Source organism: Pieris rapae, chromosome 19, assembly GCF_905147795.1.
Source record: "Pieris rapae chromosome 19, ilPieRapa1.1, whole genome shotgun sequence".
Classification (NCBI taxonomy): Eukaryota; Metazoa; Arthropoda; class Insecta; order Lepidoptera; family Pieridae; genus Pieris; species Pieris rapae.
The window spans coordinates 5,888,610-5,907,670 of NC_059527.1; the positions used below are offsets into that span (position 1 = coordinate 5,888,610).

Genomic DNA, 19,061 nt, shown 5'->3' on the forward strand with positions numbered 1-19,061 from the left:
TTGTGATACATATTATTTTTGTATGTATTTGAAACAATACATTTTAAAATAAACAGATTTAAAGCTGTTTTCCTTGATCGTACAGTGCTTTGAATTTATTAGACTACTTCTGTCTCATAATCCCTTGATAATGATATCCTTTCTGTTAGGCATGTGGAAGGCTTTGTTATAAAATATATGAGAATATTAAATAAAAGAATGTCAATTCTTTTAAATATATTTTTAGCCAAAGGATTATCAAGTTATTAGTATAAGGGTCTATTTCACAATGTCCGGAAAAGTTATATATAAGCTATTTATTACTTATTGGTAGGATAAACACTTTTGTTGCATTTCATGACTGTCAGATAGTGCTTTTCATCATGAAATGCAAAGTTTCTTATTCAGAACTTTTAACTTCGAAATAATTTGTATTGCATAGCTATTTAGTACTTTATCCATACATTGTGAAACAAACCCTTAGTGTGTACAATTGTATTTTTGTTTTTTTTTTTTTAAGGATAATAATATGTAGACTGTGATATAAATATATAGTGGCATTTTTGTTGTTTTATTAAGGTTGTTTACACATAAAAAAACTGAGCTAAAACTGTATTCTCAAAAATAAGACTATTTAATAATTATTGTATTTTGATAATGCAACATCCAGTATTCTTCAATTTAAGATAGTAACGGAAATAAAACATCTTATGGTAAAATATGAATAAATATATTTATTCCTGCAATAACAATGTTATATACTATTATTTTTATTGGTCTATGATATGTTGGAATGTAATAAATAAATGATACTCACAATATCATCTATACAAATGTAAATTTCACAACCATAGCTAGATTTTTATAAATTTACTTAAATATTTACAAAGATATCCGTAAAAAAATTACGCCACCTGCATCGTTGCTGGCCTCGTTTTCACATACACGTAGACACATATTAATATAAAAACGACAGCTACAGTTGGAAGAACAATTGTATTAATTTGCTGACGAACTTTAGCAAATTCTTGTTTCCTTTCACGTTTTTGTCTTGCTGTTTCTTTAACTGGTCCCTTAAGCTTCCTCATAATGTACCTAAAAACTAGAGTCGATAGAAATGTCTCGAAAAATTGTAATATTATTAAGATTAAAATTTGTAGAGAAATTACCTTTCCAAATACTAATAAGTGAAAATCAAATATGTAATATATAAACCTAATTCATAAAACTGATATTTAAGTACAACTACACAATTTTACTATTTTCGACGTGGAAAGCAGAAAGACAATTGACTAATTACAGATATATTATCAAATAAGTGAACCAAAACGCCACCGGCCACAGCTCGTCACCCGGAAAAATCGAACTTATTTTTTTTTTCTATTGGTAATTTTTAGACAGCATACAAATGTGTGTGACGTGAGTTCTAAATCCCACAGACTAGGGCAAAGAAGATACGATGTGAGATTTTGTTTATATTAAACAGTGTTACTCAGAAAAAATCTTGTAGAAGTTGGATAAAAATGATTGAGTGAAAAGGGTAAATTTTTTGTTAAGCTGGATCCAGATTGTCGCGAGGCGTCATTAATAAACGTTATATTGGCGAGTCTAGGATGCACGAATGGCTTGCCCTTCGTTGCTTATTACATCTACTACAAGATGGATGTGAAATTATTACGATGACTGAAATGTTAATATGTTATGTCCCTAAAAATATAATAATGTCTTTCGTTCATGACAAAAACAATAAAAAAATTAATATCATGTCGGTTTAAATATAATTTATTTGAAGCTTTCTCAATCTTAGGTATCCTTTAAACGTCGCCATTAATATTGTGTTTAACAGCTGTATATTATATTTAATTCATTGCTTATCCGATCCCACTTCTGGAAGCGAAATCATTAGTATCTTTAGTTAAATTGTAAAAGCGATACCCAAGTCGTTACTGCACTCTGTCACGATAAAAAAACGCGCGTCTTTACAGTGCAAAGGAAGCATGCGTGAGAGTGTGGGTGGTGATTTCATCTCGCCTTCTTTGACTGGTGCCCCAAAAACTGATTAAAAGCGTTATTTATAAAGACCAAAATAATGCGGATGAAATACAATATTGGAACAGTTAATATTGGTTATCTGTGATGATTTCATGTCAAATGATTTAAAAGTAAATGCTGTATTGAATTGAATTTATATAACATTTATAGTCTTTTGCTAAAATGGAATTCTTTGGACTTACTCTATTCGGACCGCAAAATTATATAAAAGACACTTTAAGATGTGATTATAAAGAACCAGTATCTAAAGAAGAAGCAGATTGTTTCATACAAAAAATAAAAAAAGATTTAAATGCTCAGGGAAAAGTAACGTATTACTTTCAACACGAAATTTCTTAGTTTTATTTGGTTTTTCAAAATTAGTCATCAATATATAGAATAATATGGTCATGTTGTAAGCCCGAGTCACACACATTTTAGTCGTAGCTCGTCAATTTTCTCTTGAATCATTTGTGTAATAACTTACTTGTAAATTGTTTTGTGTTATATCATACTGACTAGACAATAGATCAGTCAATGAAACGAATAAAAGTTAATTGGGAGTAAATTAATAACACCGTGTACATTATTGATTATAATATCGTTAACACGTTACAGAATGTTAATGACATCGATGTTATTAGATTAATCGATTGTTATATTGGAAGAGTCAACGGATTTGCTTATGGGTCGGCCCAAAGATTCACAAAAATGAAACGCAAAGGTGTTATAAAGCCTGTTGGTCCAGCAGATATGTATAGAATTCCTGCCACAACTTCCATTGATGTAAGTGTTACCTACTTTAATTTACTGCCAATTATTTAGTGACACATTTTAAAGTTCAATATTGTTTCAGTATGGGTGGTGGCAGCACGACCCTGCTTTATTAAACACTTCGTGGTATATTACAGACCCGCGACGCCCTCAACCAGCTTCTCCAAATACCCTTATTCTAGATATTGTTCGTAAAAATAATAAGTATGCTACATTGTTTTAATAAAATAATGTATATAAGTTCATCTTGTTCTATTTCGTATAGCCCGTAAATTGAAAATAGAATTATTACTTTTGTACCGAAATAGATCAGAATTACAATTATTACGCCAATTACGTCTTTTGGATTGCCAGTAACTAAGATAAAATAATAATATATTATGTTTGTTTAATGTAAATTACGACTGCACACTCTTGTTGTAAGGCTTCCCGTGTTATATTTGTGTAGCTTTAACACAATACAATCGAATACGCAACGTCTGCCTAAATTATTTTTGCTTCTAACACAAAGCACACGCAACTTTCAATATAATTTTATTCATGCGTTTACGTAATGACATGACGTCTAATATTATGTTGGACTACAGGGGGCAGTCAAGCTCCCTTAACAGTAGTGTATGTAAAAAGTCGAAAACTAAATTGGTATAAAAAATGTGAGTCGTCACGGGACGCCTGGTAGATGTGAAACATCGACATTATTTTGTAAAAGTAATATGCAGAAAAGAACAGAGTGTGATAGGAGCCAGGTAAATATGTCATAATGATAAAAAAAATATTACGATTTTTTTCCAGATAACGATGACTATTTGTTGAATAAACATTGTTTTCATTAAATATTTTTAATGTGAAATTTACTACTGCATTTAGACTGTACCTTGTTTGATGTGTATATCATATTCACGCTAGAAATCGATTTTACGTGCGGCTATAGATGTTTCACGTCAAAAATTGAAATTTCATATTGACGTCATCGTCCTACGAAAAATCACACATTAATGCTCATGCCTCATTGCTCACTCCTCTTAGAAACCGTCTGGGTGGGTCTAGCCGTATCAGTAAGGAAATATTTTCTACATATACTACCAATTTTACGTAATTATACTGTAACATATTCCTTGGGTGTGAACATTTCGGTTCACAGCCAAGGAACATGTTACGACTCGACCGCTAAAGATCCGAGCTGCTTAAGTACTGCTTAAGTAATGTGCTTGTGTTCGTAGCACCTTATTCCGTCATATTGACTCTGATTTAAGTATATTCCTAATGTTACATAACTTTACCTAATAAAAGTTTAAACTTCACAATATATATAATTTACAAAATTATATAAATGATAAGAACAATAGAAAAAGTATTGACGATGGATAAATATAGAGTGAAGAGAAGCTTGATAAAAAGTACCTACACAAATAAAATACACACACAGGTGTATCAAAGTAAATGCATAATTGATGGACGACATCGTTACACGCGGCAACCCTACTGGCCGGGATACTTCCTCTAGACCTACGTATTCAAGAAGCCGCTGCCTTATACGAGATAAAAAGGGGAGTCAGCACGGAGATACTGAAGGAGGGCGAGGAATTAGAGAAGAGAGTGCGATATGTGGATCTCCCACACCCGGCGAAACAAACAAAACTTGACTATAAGATGCTCACAAATCCGGAAGAAATCGCAAGACACGGCGGCACACAAATCTATACGGACGGCAGCAAAACAAGTACAGGAGTGGGCGCCGCTTGGACAGAATGGAAAGATGGAATGGAAATAAACAGCAAGAAAATGAAGATGGCGCCCCACTGCACAGTATTTCAAGCCGAACTGATGGCACTACGGAACGCGACTAGCCACGTAGATAAAAACAAGCGCGACGTTAAAATATACAGTGACTCAAAGTCAGCACTAGATGCTATTGTGAGTGGACGATCTCTCGATCCCCAGGTAGCCGAGATCCGCCGGAGCCTGGAAGAGTGCCGGAGAACAGGAACTCATATAAGCCTCTTCTGGATAAAGGCGCACGTTGGTACGCCGGGGAACGAGAGAGCGGACACATTAGCAAAAGAAGCGTCGGAAAAACTAAGGTCAGAACCTGAATACGCTGCATACCCCCTGTCATATATTAAACATCAGATAAGGCAAAGGACTCTGGAAGTATGGAATGAGCGCTACCTGGGGGGTGAAACAGCTGGAACTACAAAATTATTTATAGGCAATGTTAAAACTGCGTATAAATTGGTAAAAGAGAAGCGTTTCACACCCCAGATGGCGCAAATTCTAACAGGGCACGGAGCCTTTGCATATTACCTGCACAGATTTAAAATTAGGACAAGCCCAACATGTGCCTGCAGTGATGAAGAGCAAACAGTGGAACATGTGCTTCTACACTGCCCTATATTCGCATCGTCCAGGCACGACCTGGAGCAACAAATACAGATGACTGTAGACCGTAACGGCCTACAGGACATATTAATAAAGCACAGACCGTGCCTGGAACGGTTCTGTGAAAAAATAGTTGTATATATAAAGGCGGCAAATAAAACAGAAAGAGCGGGTCTCGCGGGGAATTGCGCCCCGGCTCGCCCATGAATATTGTTAATAAGAATATTACCGATGTAGTCGGGGCGTAATTCCCGACGCGTTAAATAATATCAGTGAAATATAAAGTCCCTGGACAATATGGCAGGGGAGTAGAGTGAAAATTATTTAAAAAAAAAAAAAAAAAAAAAAAAAAATGCATAATTGATACAAATATATTCATATTTACATATTATGTAGTTGAAACATAAAAATTTGGACGATGTAAACCATTCTATTTTTCGTAATTAGTTAACTGGTTTAATGTAAATTACTTATGGTCCGAGATCCCACTGCAGGATTGGTGCGTTCATCGAGTTTTTGTTTAAAACCAAATTTTTATGTTTATTTATAATTAGGAGAATATATATTTACTAGGTTGCCTATCAAAATTTGGCCGCCAATATTTTTAATTAAATTATTTTGAATTGATTTTTGGTAAAAGATTACGTTCATTTAATTTTAAAATAAAATAACGTCTACATCACGGTAATTAATATGAAGATTCTAAAAAATCACGGTTGCCGTTGCGCACATGGCCGCACTTCTTTGCAGCCAAGTGTAAACAGGTATGATTTCGATATATTTATACGTTTGTAACGGATATCTATTAATTATATGTCAAATTGAAGCTAATTTTTTTCTATTAATTTTCATATAAGGGTGCCTAATTATATCTGGCCGCAAATAAGGGTTGCTGGCGGTTAAAGATGATAAATATTTGAGGTAGTGTGAAAGAGAGTTAGCGCGTTACTCCTTAACGAAAATAAAACAAAATGTATTAGATTTAGAACTACTAGCGTAAAGCGAGATATTGGAAACCTGAAAGTTAAGGACAGTAAACTAAACATTGTTGATAAAACTGTATTTCTAGGCATAACTCTAGTGGGCCCACACATAGACACGATTTCGAATAAACTGACCTCTGCAGCATAGGCTGTAAAGAAAATTAGACAAATTACTGTTACACGGCTAAAATTGGATTCATAGCTACTTTCACAGCGTTACGTATTACGGTATCCTACTGTGGGGTGCTGCTGTAGGGCATCAATCCTTATACGTGCTGCAGAATTGGGCTGTTCGGGGTATTAGTAGTATTTCCCCAAATTTATTTCTTACCGTAAGAAATAAGTTTAAGAATATAAATATTATGTGACTTTCTGTTCAATATATTCTTGAAGCCTTGTAGCATGTACAAAAATATAAACGATTTTAAGTGGTGAATTTCACCAGAATAATACTCGAAACATAACTAATTTAGGCGCATGACCAACCAGGCTCCAGAAGATAACGAAATATTAGAATTGTACGTTATTACAACAAAGTCCCTAGCAAAATTAGAGAATTATCACTAAATACATTCAAAGCTTTCGTTAAAATTTATTTAATAGATCGTTATAAATTTGACGAATATTTAAATGATCCTTACCCTTGGGATTGATTGCCCTATACGTCAGCTCTTAGCATTATCTGTCAAATGCCATACATCAAGTGACATTGACATAGCTATCAATTATCTAAGCGGCAAGAGCACTGAGCACATACATTCCTTTTTAGTTTGTGCATTTATCGTAGCAGGAGGTTATTATAACCAAAATGTAAGTTAATTCAAAAATATCTCTAAAATCTTTTTACTAATGATAAGTAATGCAGCTTATTAAAGTTTATTAGAACGCTATCAATTCTATTTAAAGTATATTTCCACAATTTTGTCATACAACGTGTTTTTTTAGGTCTAAGGTATCCCGTGATACCCTATACGAATGCGTAAATGCTGTGTTGGATGCTTCTAAGGAGAAGAAGCGTAACTTTTTAGAGACAGTGGAAATCCAAATTGGTTTGAAGAACTATGACCCGCAGAAGGACAAGCGTTTCTCCGGCACCGTCAAGTATGTTTACCTGAATAGGCAAATTTTGTGGTGTAATTTACTGAACTACATATGTGCTTTTTAAAAAGCCTATAGTTGCTATGTTAAATATGTTTTCCACCACAAAACTTGTCCTGGACAGGGAGTCAGTTTCCTCTGACGGGACTTTACCCGAAGTCTTAAAATAATGGGTAGGTTTGCTTCGGCTTACCGATTATTTCAATACCATTAGAACTTGGCTGTGGGTAAGATAAATTTAAGTTTATTTATCTATCTTTAAATAGTAATATATATTGTAATCTAAAAATATAATTTAAAGATGGATCAATTATTACATTATGTAGTTCAATAAAATATATTATCTGGTATTGATATATGAACACTATTTACTAAACAGTTACTTGTTAATATTTGGATGTACAATAACTGGTACTTACGTATTAAACCCTGTTGTACTTGTAAGTTTATGATGATTTTTAATTGAATTGCATGTATTATCTGATATTGATGAACACTTCAATCTGAAAACTTGAAACAAACTTGATACAAACTTGATGATTTGGTTTATGTTGTACCTTTAATTAATTGTTTATCTTGTTTTCAGGCTCAAGTACATCCCCAGGCCTAAAATGCAAGTGTGTGTGCTTGGTGACCAGCAGCATTGTGATGAGGCCAAGAGCCTAGATGTACCATGCATGGATGCTGAAGCTTTAAAGAAACTGAACAAGAACAAAAAGCTCATTAAGAAACTTGCAAAGAAGTAAGTTAAGAGGTTAAACATTCCATTCTGAGGAATTCCTATTTTTCAATTACAGATATACATATTTATAATTGATTTTTTTTTACTTTCTCGGTTACATTTGCAAACTTGTACTATACTTGATTTAACTAATATCCCTCCTAGATACAGTAAATTTAATTAAAACATTCTGTAAGATATAATAATAATAATCTTTATTTTCTTCTCTCACATATACATACAAGGTTACAACGATTAAAACTAAGATAACATTTGAAAGTGTATGTGAGAGACTGGTCTCTGTAACAGGAGACCTGAGTGACAGATAGCCAGCCTCTCCACCACCGTACCGAAACACGTACAATAGGTCATTGTATATACATTGTATATATACAATAGAAGAAAAAAGTAAACTCTAAAAGAAAAACACTGCAAACAGAGATGTAAAATTAAATTAGGTGTGCGCATGCGCTTGTGTGTGTGTATATAAAAGGTTATCAGTAAATTCTTTTTATTTGCAGATATGATGCTTTCCTCGCTTCGGAATCGCTAATCAAGCAGATCCCTCGTCTGTTAGGTCCTGGTTTGAACAAGGCTGGCAAGTTTCCTGGTCTCTTATCTCATCAGGAATCCATGACTCAGAAGATTGATGAAGTCAAGGCAACCATCAAGTTCCAGATGAAGAAGGTATAAAATGTTACTTTTGTTAAACCCATTTATTTAAAGTATTTTGCCCACATTGTGATGCTCCTGTATAGTTGTGTAGTTAAAAAAATATTTTGTTTAAGATTATTAAATATTAATAACCAATTAAAGCAATTGTAAATTTCCATTTACTACCAGTTCACAAGTCAAGGGTGAAGAGCGGGCAAGATACAATTGCTGTTTCATTTATACAAGGCACTGCCTTTTATTATGTAGTATGTAACATAGTAGTGCAAATTTCACGTTACTTTTATTTAGTTTGAACATTTATCATATAAATTAATGTTTTTTATGATTATAAAATGTTATTTGTACATTCTTCTAGGTACTTTGCCTGTCGGTGGCAGTTGGACATGTTGGTATGAGTCCTGATGAGCTGGCTCAAAATGTGCACTTATCAATCAACTTCCTGGTATCCCTCCTGAAGAAACACTGGCAGAATGTCCGATCCCTTCATATGAAATCTACAATGGGACCACCCCAAAGATTGTATTAATTTTAAAAAATACATTATTTGACATTTCTTTGCATTTTTTCTGCATATACAACATGTATGGGCAAACAAACACTATAAGCGAGCGATAACAGTACTTTTCTGCTGTAGTCACATTGAATCGTGTATTAATAATAGGCGGGAGGTGTCGCCCCCGATACAGTATTTTTTTATATAATAGTAGCTGACCTGGCAAACGTCGTCTTGCCAAACTACTACCTTTAACTCAGCGCCATCTGTTAGAATTGTATCAAATAATAAACAAATGTTAATGTTATCGTAATTTTAGTAAGGATGCCTATTTTTTTGAAAATGAAATATAGCCTATGTCACTCAGGAATGATGAAGCTTTCCAACAGTGAAAGAATTTTTCAAATCTGCCAAGTAGTTTCGGAGCCTATTCAATTCATACAAAAAATCAAACCTTTCCTCTTTATAATATTAGTATAGATGTATTATGTTCTACCATTCGCATCAAATTTTACGAAATGTCAAATGCTATTCATGAGATTATAAATTAATTGTTAAACGACAGGGTGCTGTTATTAAGTGATTTTTCTAAGATCAGTCCCACAATTTTCAATGTGGACATTATATGGACAATATATCTCACAACCTTATCCAACAAGTTCTGGTATCAGCCAGGGTTCGAACCTGGGACCGCTGCTATTTTTGATAATGATTAACGACCTTCCGAGCTGTATTAAATATTCCAAAGTGCTATTATTAGCCGACGACGTAAAGATTTTTAAAAAGATTAAGACTGACAATGACTGTCTATGTATGCAACGTGATTTGGATGAACTGCTACATTGGAGTGAATTAAATAACCTCCATCTCAACTATGACAAATGTGAAGTGATAACCTTTAGTGCCTCTCTGAATGAAATACTCTGCGACTATAGCATAGGATCTGAAGTTATTAGGCGCGTAGACAGAGTCCGCGATTTGGGTGTTTTGTTTGTTCCTGACCCTTCATTTGCGGAGCATATTCGGATGATAACGGATGCTGCATTTAGAAGGTTGGGGTTTGTCCTGAGAAATTCAGTTGGTCTATCGGACACTGCCACTAGGGTACTATATTCATCTTTGGTAAGGCCAATTCTTGAAACCAGTTGCGTCATATGGTCCCCTTATGAAAAGTATTATGGGGATATGGTTGAAAGGGTGCAAAAGAAGTTCCTGAGAATCCTGTACAAACGAAGGTACAATTTTTTTCCTTACCTCTACCCTACTAAGTTCCTGATGGGGGTATTGGGGTACAATTCGTTACAGCTTCGTAGGGATTTGGCTGTGGTAAGGTTTGGTCTAAACGTTATTAAAAACGAAACGGAAAGCGCATACTTGATGGGGGAAATCATCAGACTGTACGTTCCGGACAATTATTACCGCTGCCGGAGGCATAACCTCTTTGCTGTGCGTTCGGCTCGCACTGTCCAGCGTCAACAAGCTCCCATTCCTCGACTACTCTCGATTTTTGTATTGTATATATTATAGTCTATTTTATTGTGAGTTTAGCCATGTCTGTAATAAATAAATAAATGTACCAACAAGCTGTAAGTATACCTCACTATCTTAACTTAAGCTTGTCCTTGAGCAAAAGAAATACATCATAGGCAGTCGTGATCATCATGATTAAATGCCATTGTAATTGTGTATACCTACAATTTTAATTTAAGGATTTTTCTATTGCGTAACAACTGACCCGCGGTTTCATTCGCGTAGATATCGATCTCGTGGTAGTGGAAAGTCGGACTAGATATAATTTTACTTAGTTTTTAATTATTTGTGTGCAGATTATATATAGTGTACATAACATACACTACATAGTGTATACGTTCATAATATTATCAATATACAGACAGTTTTTCCTCACAACGAATATATATCTAATAAATTCTTAACATCATTTATGTAGAATGTCCGACATTAGTAAATTTAAAAATACTCTACAGGTATTCAACAATTCTTGATTTCTTCAGTCCCTAATCTTTATTTATTAGGTATTTTAAATTGTTAAAAATAACAAAAATTCAGCATATATAATTTTCTCATGTATTATTAAAGATTTATTTATAGAACTTTCTCTATACACAATATTTGACGTAGTTTTGTTTAGTGGCAGCAAAATAATTTGATATTCTGAAGTTCCTACTCGGGATAGACCAACATCCATTTTACCATGGGTAAAACATATTTGAAGAGATTGATACATTCTAAAATATTTTTTATCAATAGTTTCCACAGAGCCCGCGATGATATTTTTTTATAATACCTTGGGTTATTTCATTTTAATTAAGGATGCCTATTTTTTTGATAATGTAATATAGCCTATGTCAGTCAGTGAAGATGAAGTTTTCTTATCGGTCCAGTAATTTTTGTATAAAAAGATTACAAACATACATACAAAAACACAGATTAGGAAAATGTATATCATAAAATTATTTCACTACATTAATAACTTTGATAGAATATAAAAACACTCAGCTGTTCAAAAATCAAGGTTTTTATTAAATATATACCAAACTTAAACAATATCACTTAAACTTTTTGAATCGGGGTTTAATATGTCATCATCGGAGTCATCACTCTCGTCATCACCTGGTAGCTGATCATCACAATCTTCAGCAGATTCTTCATCAACACTTTGTTGAGATGCTATGACTTCTCCATGAATATTTTTATTTTTAAGATTACCCATCCAAAATGCTTCTGAACAGTTGTTAGCAGTTAATGCAGCTTTAACTTTATAAATTAGTGTCTCTAGCAGTTGCCTCATGTATGGAACTTTGCTCATTAGCACACTATCTTTCTTCAATCTAGAATGGCAGCAAAGAGATTGCAAAAATCTTGTAGTTTGCTGAAGAGTTTTCAATATCTCTAATACTTCCTGCGTTTCGCTTTTGAACTGCAATTCTATGATTGGCATTCCATGCGTTAAAAATAGTTTTATTAGAGGTAAAGATTTCTTGAAAAATGCTGATAGATTATTTCTGCTATCAAAATTCTTAGATATATCAGTCATACACTTAAGAATGAAAGTAACATCTTTCCATAATTCTAAATGTTCCGAGTTCGTTAGTCCTGTATTAATTTTTCTTTTTGTAACTTCAGTGAGGGCTGTCCCTAAATTTCTGAAAAATACTGGAAAATTGGATTTGGTAATACTTTTGAAAGAAATAAGTGTGCTATTACGATTTTTTAATGTTTCTATTTCATTAACTATAGAACTGGAAATATGTCTTAGTTGAAGAATTTCACTGTTTATTAAAAACTCTTTTGCAAAACCATCAATACTTTGATTTAATAGTAATCCCTTTTCTATTACACCATCTGAAGATTTCCATTGTTTCGATAAAAAGTTGTTAGCAGTATCTCTAACAATCTTTAAAATATCACTGTGGGAAGAAAACCCTTGAAGAGCTTTCAAAACTTCTAATAACGCAACAGCTGTAGAAAGTTGTAAGCAATATTTCGTATGATCCTGTATTCGTCTTGCTACAGCAACTAATAAATCTCTCAATGTTGCTGAATGATCAGCTAATCCTAAAGGTGCTACTAAGCTTCTTAGAGAAGTTTTTAATAAAGCAATATTATTATTATTGTGAAATCCTATCCATTTTAAGTATATTGACCACAAGTTGTAAACATTTTCAATAGTGAGGATTATGTCTAATTTCTTAGCAGGATAAATAAATCCACTCTCATTTTGACTTCCACTCACAGCATGCTTTTCAAAGTAAGAAATTAACAATTTCAACTGAATCGCCAAATTTGGCAATAAACTATTTACATAATTTGCATATTCTTCTGCTTTTATTTTGTCGTACACTAAATCATTTTCAGTAGCTTTAGATAGATAGGTTAAATGTTTAATTTTTGCAACTAATACAGGTTCAAGTGTACAACAAATGTTTTTTAAAATATACTTCAAAATGTCAATAGTTAATTTAGGATTACTATCACTTATTTCATCATTCTCGCATAAATCATGTTTTAGTAAATTACTGATAGTTAAAGATAAAGGCCTAAATTTTAGTTTATGAATATAATCAAAATTATTTCTTAATGAATTACTCCGTTGCGTACCCTGAGTCCTACTAGTTTCCGGAAGTGTTTCGTCATTACTTGTAGACTTTTGACTTCTATGCTTATTACTTTGGAACTTTGTAACTTTATTCACTGAACATTCTGAAGGGTGTATATAGAAGTTATTTGTGGGAAATTTATATGAAATATTAGTATTGACTATAATTTTACCAATAATGGTCTCCAACTGTTGGACCTGAGATATTCTTTTAAAAAGTTTAGATACTAGCGAGGTATCGTTATATGACGAAAATGCATTAATTAGTTCACGAATCCAGTTTACGCAATGTACAAGGCAGTCAAGTATAAGAGAAATATTGTCAGATTCCATATCATCAATAACTTCCACATCAAAACAAGGCATTACAATTGCACATCCTAATAATGCATCTATGCTGGATAAAGACCCTTTATGCTGTCTTAAATGTAATGTTTGAACAAGTTGAAATAGTGGAGACAAGAGACATATATTTACATCTTCCTTTTTTTGCAGGATTAAACCTCCAATATTTATTGCGATAACTTCATCTATTTCACTGTCGCTATTCAAACAATGCTGCATATTTATTTGAATGTTGCCAATTTTTTTAGATTCAAAATCATCAACCATAAAATTTTGCTGTAAGTCATTAGTCACAGCCTCAGTAAGCCAAACTAAGAAATGTTCGTTCATAGGATTACATGGTTGAACCACTTTACAAAGTTCTTCATAAAAAAATACAATCATATCTGGACATTGTCTTGTACTTCTACTTATGAGTTCAATTATTTGAGATGCCTCTTGTAAATCTCCTTTCTTTAAATGATCAGAGTCTCCAATAGGAGAGTCTCCCAGCTGCGTATTGTTATTTACTGTTTTAGGTGCCATAAGATACTTTACGGCATAAATCCCAGAAATAATACCTTGAACTTTTAGAGAAGGGTTTGAACTTCCTAATTCTTTTCTAATTATCATATGTATGTCATCTCTAATTACAGAATTCTCAGACGCATATGCAAGACAACATAACAAGTTCATGGCAGCTCGAATTTCCATTAAATTCATATCATCCATTCTGTCTAATAATGTTAACATTTGTACACACTGTGGTCTGAGAATAGAAACATCCTTTACTGCAACATTATTAAGGATAATTAACATATTCATCACACATTGTTTGCAGTCTAGTCCAAGTTGAAGCAATTCTGCAACTATTGTCTGTCGGCATTCTTTCAGTTCAGAAAACATTAAAGTATAAATATGTACTGCCAGAGTCTGAATCATAAGGTTTGACTTTGTTTTTAAAAGGCAATTTGTAAGGTTTACTAAACATTTCAGGTTAACTTCTAATATTGGTTTAAACTTATCAAAAGCCTCGCTAAAGAATTCTTCATTTATTATATTAAATTTAGATTGTTTATGTATTAAGTTTTCAACTAGTTTTTCTTTTTCTTCTGATGTTGAATAAAGTATTAACATTATAATAAAATCAATAGGTTTTTGATCATTACTGCTTTTACAATTGCTAATAACTTTAAACCAGGCATTGCTAATACTTTTTGAGGAAACCATAGAATTTCTTATTGCAGTTGCTGTGAGCACTTGACTGGAGGCGATATCTTGCGGTCTAGCAATTGATGAAGGCCATCCTAGTGCGTTTCTGAGGTCATGTATTATTTCAATATATTTATTATCAGACATGCGACCTGGCATAAGAAGGAACTTTACAAAATTTGGAAAATAATTACATTTTGATAAACTCATCAATATATTTAAAGTCTTTTTCTGTAACTTTTCATATTGCTCATCTGACAAGCATAGGTAAGACAAACAGTCTAGAATCGCTGGAATCAACTCATGATCTTCAGATAAAATCCTGCCCATTTCGTTTGCTATATTATCGTGTTCTTGATCTCCAATAATGTCAGGGATTGAGGTTATTATTTCCAAACGAACCATTTTTTCTGTTGCTATATCTAGTAAATTAATAAGATTTGTCGACATTTTCTCTGTATCTAACAGATTGTCTAATGTTGAAAAGCACTTTAATATCATTTGTATCCAAGGGCCACATTTTGCATCAGTTGCCAAATCTATAGCTTTTTCAATAATATAATCCATTAACTTTGTTTGAATAATTGGAATGCTTAGAAGAATTTTAATAATGCTATCATTAACAATTATGTCATTATTTTCAGTAGTTGATCGTATAATGTTAGGGTACAAATAATGTTTAAAAACATTTAGATCCTCACAGTCTTTTTGTAAGTTTGTGAAAAACTGAGAAACATTGCATGGATAATCCGGATGTTTTTGAAGATTTTTTTTTAGATTTCGTATAATATGAACGGATTCTAATGTACTTACGCACTTTACAGGTGGTAAATTCAATATTAAACCGCTTTCTTCGAATACTGTTCTCATGTATGTCCGTTGTTGAGAATTATCACTTTTGCGCTTTTTGTTTTGATTTGGATTTAAATTAACTTTTCTAGTTTGCGACTGTCGCTTTTGGCTCATATTTGGATTTCAATAACTATTAATGAAATTAATAAATATGACGATTACTTTAGAGATAATTCGTACTATATTTATCTTAAGTTTTTAAATATCAGTTACACTATACAGTCTTGAAACTTATAAGATTCAAACTTATACAAATTGTTTGTTTACACAGGAGATAAAAGACTATAACTTCTGTGGACTGCATAGAATATAAATAGTTCAAACAACTGGTTTAGCACAAATCGTGATTGGTGGGCGGTGGCAACTAAATCTTAGAGATTGGTATTTTAGTCTGAGCAAATTGAATAAATTGATTTTATTTTCAGAAATTCTGGCCTTGATCAAATTTGTATTTATTTTTTAATTAGATTTGTTTCTGGCTAGGCGTCAGCTTTTTTAATATCAGTATAGAGCTATCGTCAATTATGATTCTTAACGGCGTAACAAGTTTTTCAAAATTCATATGGAGATCACGGGAAGTTCCTGGTTTTGGGGTATGAAAATGTAATTCTGTACTAACATCCTTACAGAAAAATAAATAGAAATTAGAATACATTCCTCAGTACATAGGTGTGCCTTGAAGTTTTATTTATTTATTAATAAATAATTCCAGAAATACATACATTATCCTAAAGTTATCTATTTTGTAACCAATAAAAGCTTTTGTACCATGTTTCTGTTCATACACACAACCACAAAATTTCACATTTCGGCTAGCTAGTTAGTTAGTAGCTAAACATTTTTTAATAAATATAATGTCTACCTCAGTTTCAACAGCTCAGGAACAAATGGGCCAACCGCTGGATGATTAGAGATGTAAAGCGGAGAAGACTAAATGCTGAACACTTTTTAGAGAGAACACGGATTAATGCTATGCGGCGAAACACTGTATTGCCTACAGAAATAAGAGAGATTGCAGACAAAGAGATAAACAAATTTGAACTGAATGCTACTCCTTCACATATAAATAATAGATGTGCAGTCACTTCAAGGTATAATTTTTACTTTACTTATCACAAAGTATACTGTAATATGTATCATTGTAGAGCAACATTTGGCAAAAGTTAGTAAGCATTTCCAACCCTTGGCAAATGTGCATCTGATTTTATATCCTATTTATATATAAGACTCACTTTATAGCTTGCATACTACAGTGGTACCAATGCTGGTGTAGCATTCATAGCTTTTATATGCTCCTCCAAAACAATGACATTGCTCAAACATCAGCAACTTCAAATCTTAGTAAAATGAGAAAGAAACTTTTTTATTTTGGCATTGGCCTTTGGCACAATTAGAACAATGAGACAGTTATCTTTTATCAACCAACAAAAAGTATTTTACACATGGTTTTTAGTAGTTAAGTTGACTTTATTTACCTGTATTTCTCATATTTTCAGGCCTAGAGGCGTAGTTAAAGAATGGAGATTAAGCCGTATTGTTTGGAGACATCTTGCCGATTATAATAAACTTTCAGGAGTTCAAAGAGCTATGTGGGGTTAAGCTTTGTAAAAGTACTTTTAATTAGTTAATATAGACATTATTGATTTTTTTTCTTTAATTTGCATTAATCCCATTTATTCTGATTCTGATTTTTTAAATATGTATGATAAAAAAGAAAAATTACAATTTCAATAAACCTGATAATTCACTGAATTAAGATAGTCTAAGATTAAAACTTCAGATTAAATTTAACATAACTATAGAATAGGAAAACTTGTATAATTTGGACAGGAATGTATTAAAATAATTGATTTAATATTATGACAAGTGCCAGTGGTAGTAAAATTAGCCAGTCTTAATATTATAATTATTTAACCAACCACAGCATTTAAAATTCATACAGTAACATATAAATCGTGGAACTTTTTATTTATAAAAAAAAATTGTTTTAATAGGCCTTCTGTGCATGTGTTATCATCAGTCTTTTTAAACTCAGGTCAACTTATTGGGTTTACAATTAACAATTGTATCCATTTTTAAGCAAACTACAATTATTATATTTGTGTTAAAAATATTAAGTTTATAATATAAGGAAATAAATTTGGGTGAAGAAACAAAATGAAACAAATTAGGTAATTTTTATACATTTATAAAAATTATTTTCTTATTTCTAAGCTCCATGAAGCTTAATGGAATAAAAGCTTTGAAAATAAAGCTTTTTAGTCAAACAGACCTGAAACAAAAACATCATTATAAATTTTAAATTAAATACTTAGATGTAAAACCTGAATTAAATTAATTCTCAGGGTAAAATATTTTTCAGTCATCATTATCTGAAGCTAATACATGCAGACATCATTGAAAAAAATTGTGAAAATACCATAACTACAGTCCACTGAGTAAATGTACACAACCAGTAAAATGTAGTTTTCTCAATAATTTGAATGTTGTTTATGTGATTTGTATTTGAATAGAGTTTATATACCAGATTATTAATTATACAGTATGATACGGTAGTTTTCTACTGTAAACGTACGTATACTTTAAAATGTGAATGGTACATACCGAAGCCCATGTCATCATCAGACTCCTCGGGTTCTTCTTCCTTCTTTTTCTCTTCCTTAGCGGCCTCAGCAGCGGGCGCTGCGGCAGCTGCTGCCGGAGCTCCACCAGCTGCTGGCGCAGCTCCGACGCCGGATCCAATGTTTGTGATCAAATCACGAACATTAACGCCCTCCAGGGCTTTGGCAAAGAGACCCGGCCAGTATGGTTCAACGTCAACATTGGCCGCTTTCAAGATAGTTGAGATTTTCTCGCCCTAAAACAAATGTTAGGAAATATAACTTTGCAACTCTGTAATACACATTCAAAACGCAGTTGTTTAACTTTTTAAATACAAATACCGACTTATCATGCGGATTGAAGTAGATATTTATAAAGGATAACCTTAAAATATCATATGTAATTTCGCTAAACGCATTGAATGACTTATTCTACGATTACTTACAGTTACGGCAACGTCGTCATCAACTAGGATGAGAGAAGAGTAAACACAAGCTAATTCAGCCTTTGATGCCATTTTTGTTTATAAAAGTGCAAGTCGCCTAGTGGCCTTAGCTCGAAGAGGACAAGCACGTTTGACTTCCCAATTCGAAGAGAATATGGTATCAAAAATTTAGAGGAAATAGATGTGACCTGTCGACTGTCATACCACAAAATGTCAATTATCATCAAATAATGGATCTACCACAGAACATGTTCTGACGTGCCACAGAAAAACTATTATCAAATTGGGTAGCTCTAACCCTGATTCGGTAAGAAACACTATGTTTTACGGTCTAAAGATAAACAAAATTCAAACGCTACGTGTTTTTTTGCATTTAG

General features: G+C 32.7%; 7 protein-coding genes across 8 annotated transcripts; 4 read left to right on the forward strand and 3 right to left on the reverse strand.

Annotated features, from left to right (window-relative positions):
- Positions 1-749: 749 nt before the first annotated feature.
- On the reverse strand, positions 750-1,306 carry LOC110998540 (single-pass membrane and coiled-coil domain-containing protein 4). Of its 2 annotated transcripts, none has more exons than XM_022267236.2 (2): positions 1,149-1,306; positions 750-1,081 (listed from the first exon to the last, which is right to left on the reverse strand). In XM_022267236.2, exon 2 carries the CDS (start codon positions 1,065-1,067, stop codon positions 885-887), a length of 183 nt encoding a protein of 60 aa, XP_022122928.1. In that variant the 5' UTR covers positions 1,068-1,081; positions 1,149-1,306; the 3' UTR covers positions 750-884. The 2 variants fall into 2 exon arrangements, with proteins under 2 accessions (XP_022122928.1, XP_022122927.1); XM_022267235.2 differs by having other exon boundaries at positions 754-1,074; positions 1,149-1,305.
- Positions 1,307-1,793: 487 nt separating this feature from the next.
- Positions 1,794-3,057, forward strand: LOC110998549. The gene is made up of 3 exons (XM_022267249.2): positions 1,794-2,337; positions 2,629-2,796; positions 2,867-3,057. Exons 1-3 carry the CDS (start codon positions 2,194-2,196, stop codon positions 3,005-3,007), a joined length of 453 nt encoding a protein of 150 aa, XP_022122941.2. The 5' UTR covers positions 1,794-2,193; the 3' UTR covers positions 3,008-3,057.
- Positions 3,058-4,434: 1,377 nt separating this feature from the next.
- Positions 4,435-5,370, forward strand: LOC111004132. Its single transcript, XM_022274997.2, has one exon. The coding sequence runs from the start codon at positions 4,435-4,437 to the stop codon at positions 5,368-5,370; it is 936 nt and encodes a 311-aa protein (XP_022130689.2).
- Positions 5,371-6,840: 1,470 nt separating this feature from the next.
- On the forward strand, positions 6,841-9,193 carry LOC110998545 (60S ribosomal protein L10a). Its single transcript, XM_022267240.2, has 5 exons — positions 6,841-6,956; positions 7,092-7,247; positions 7,831-7,986; positions 8,487-8,652; positions 8,996-9,193. Coding segments are annotated over exons 1-5 (651 nt in total). The 5' UTR covers positions 6,841-6,954; the 3' UTR covers positions 9,167-9,193.
- A 2,460-nt stretch (positions 9,194-11,653) lies between these two features.
- Positions 11,654-15,902, reverse strand: LOC110998542 (Fanconi anemia group D2 protein). The gene has a single exon (XM_022267238.2). The coding sequence runs from the start codon at positions 15,750-15,752 to the stop codon at positions 11,691-11,693; it is 4,062 nt and encodes a 1,353-aa protein (XP_022122930.2). The 5' UTR covers positions 15,753-15,902; the 3' UTR covers positions 11,654-11,690.
- A 108-nt stretch (positions 15,903-16,010) lies between these two features.
- LOC110998544 (28S ribosomal protein S14, mitochondrial) lies at positions 16,011-17,281 on the forward strand. Its single transcript, XM_022267239.2, has 3 exons — positions 16,011-16,231; positions 16,506-16,729; positions 17,135-17,281. The coding sequence occupies exons 1-3, from the start codon at positions 16,163-16,165 to the stop codon at positions 17,235-17,237; spliced, it is 396 nt and encodes a 131-aa protein (XP_022122931.1). The 5' UTR covers positions 16,011-16,162; the 3' UTR covers positions 17,238-17,281.
- Positions 17,282-17,810: 529 nt separating this feature from the next.
- LOC110998548 (60S acidic ribosomal protein P1) lies at positions 17,811-18,865 on the reverse strand. The gene is made up of 3 exons (XM_022267248.2): positions 18,685-18,865; positions 18,243-18,495; positions 17,811-17,910 (listed from the first exon to the last, which is right to left on the reverse strand). The coding sequence occupies exons 1-3, from the start codon at positions 18,754-18,756 to the stop codon at positions 17,897-17,899; spliced, it is 339 nt and encodes a 112-aa protein (XP_022122940.1). The 5' UTR covers positions 18,757-18,865; the 3' UTR covers positions 17,811-17,896.
- Between the last annotated feature and the right edge of the window lie 196 nt (positions 18,866-19,061).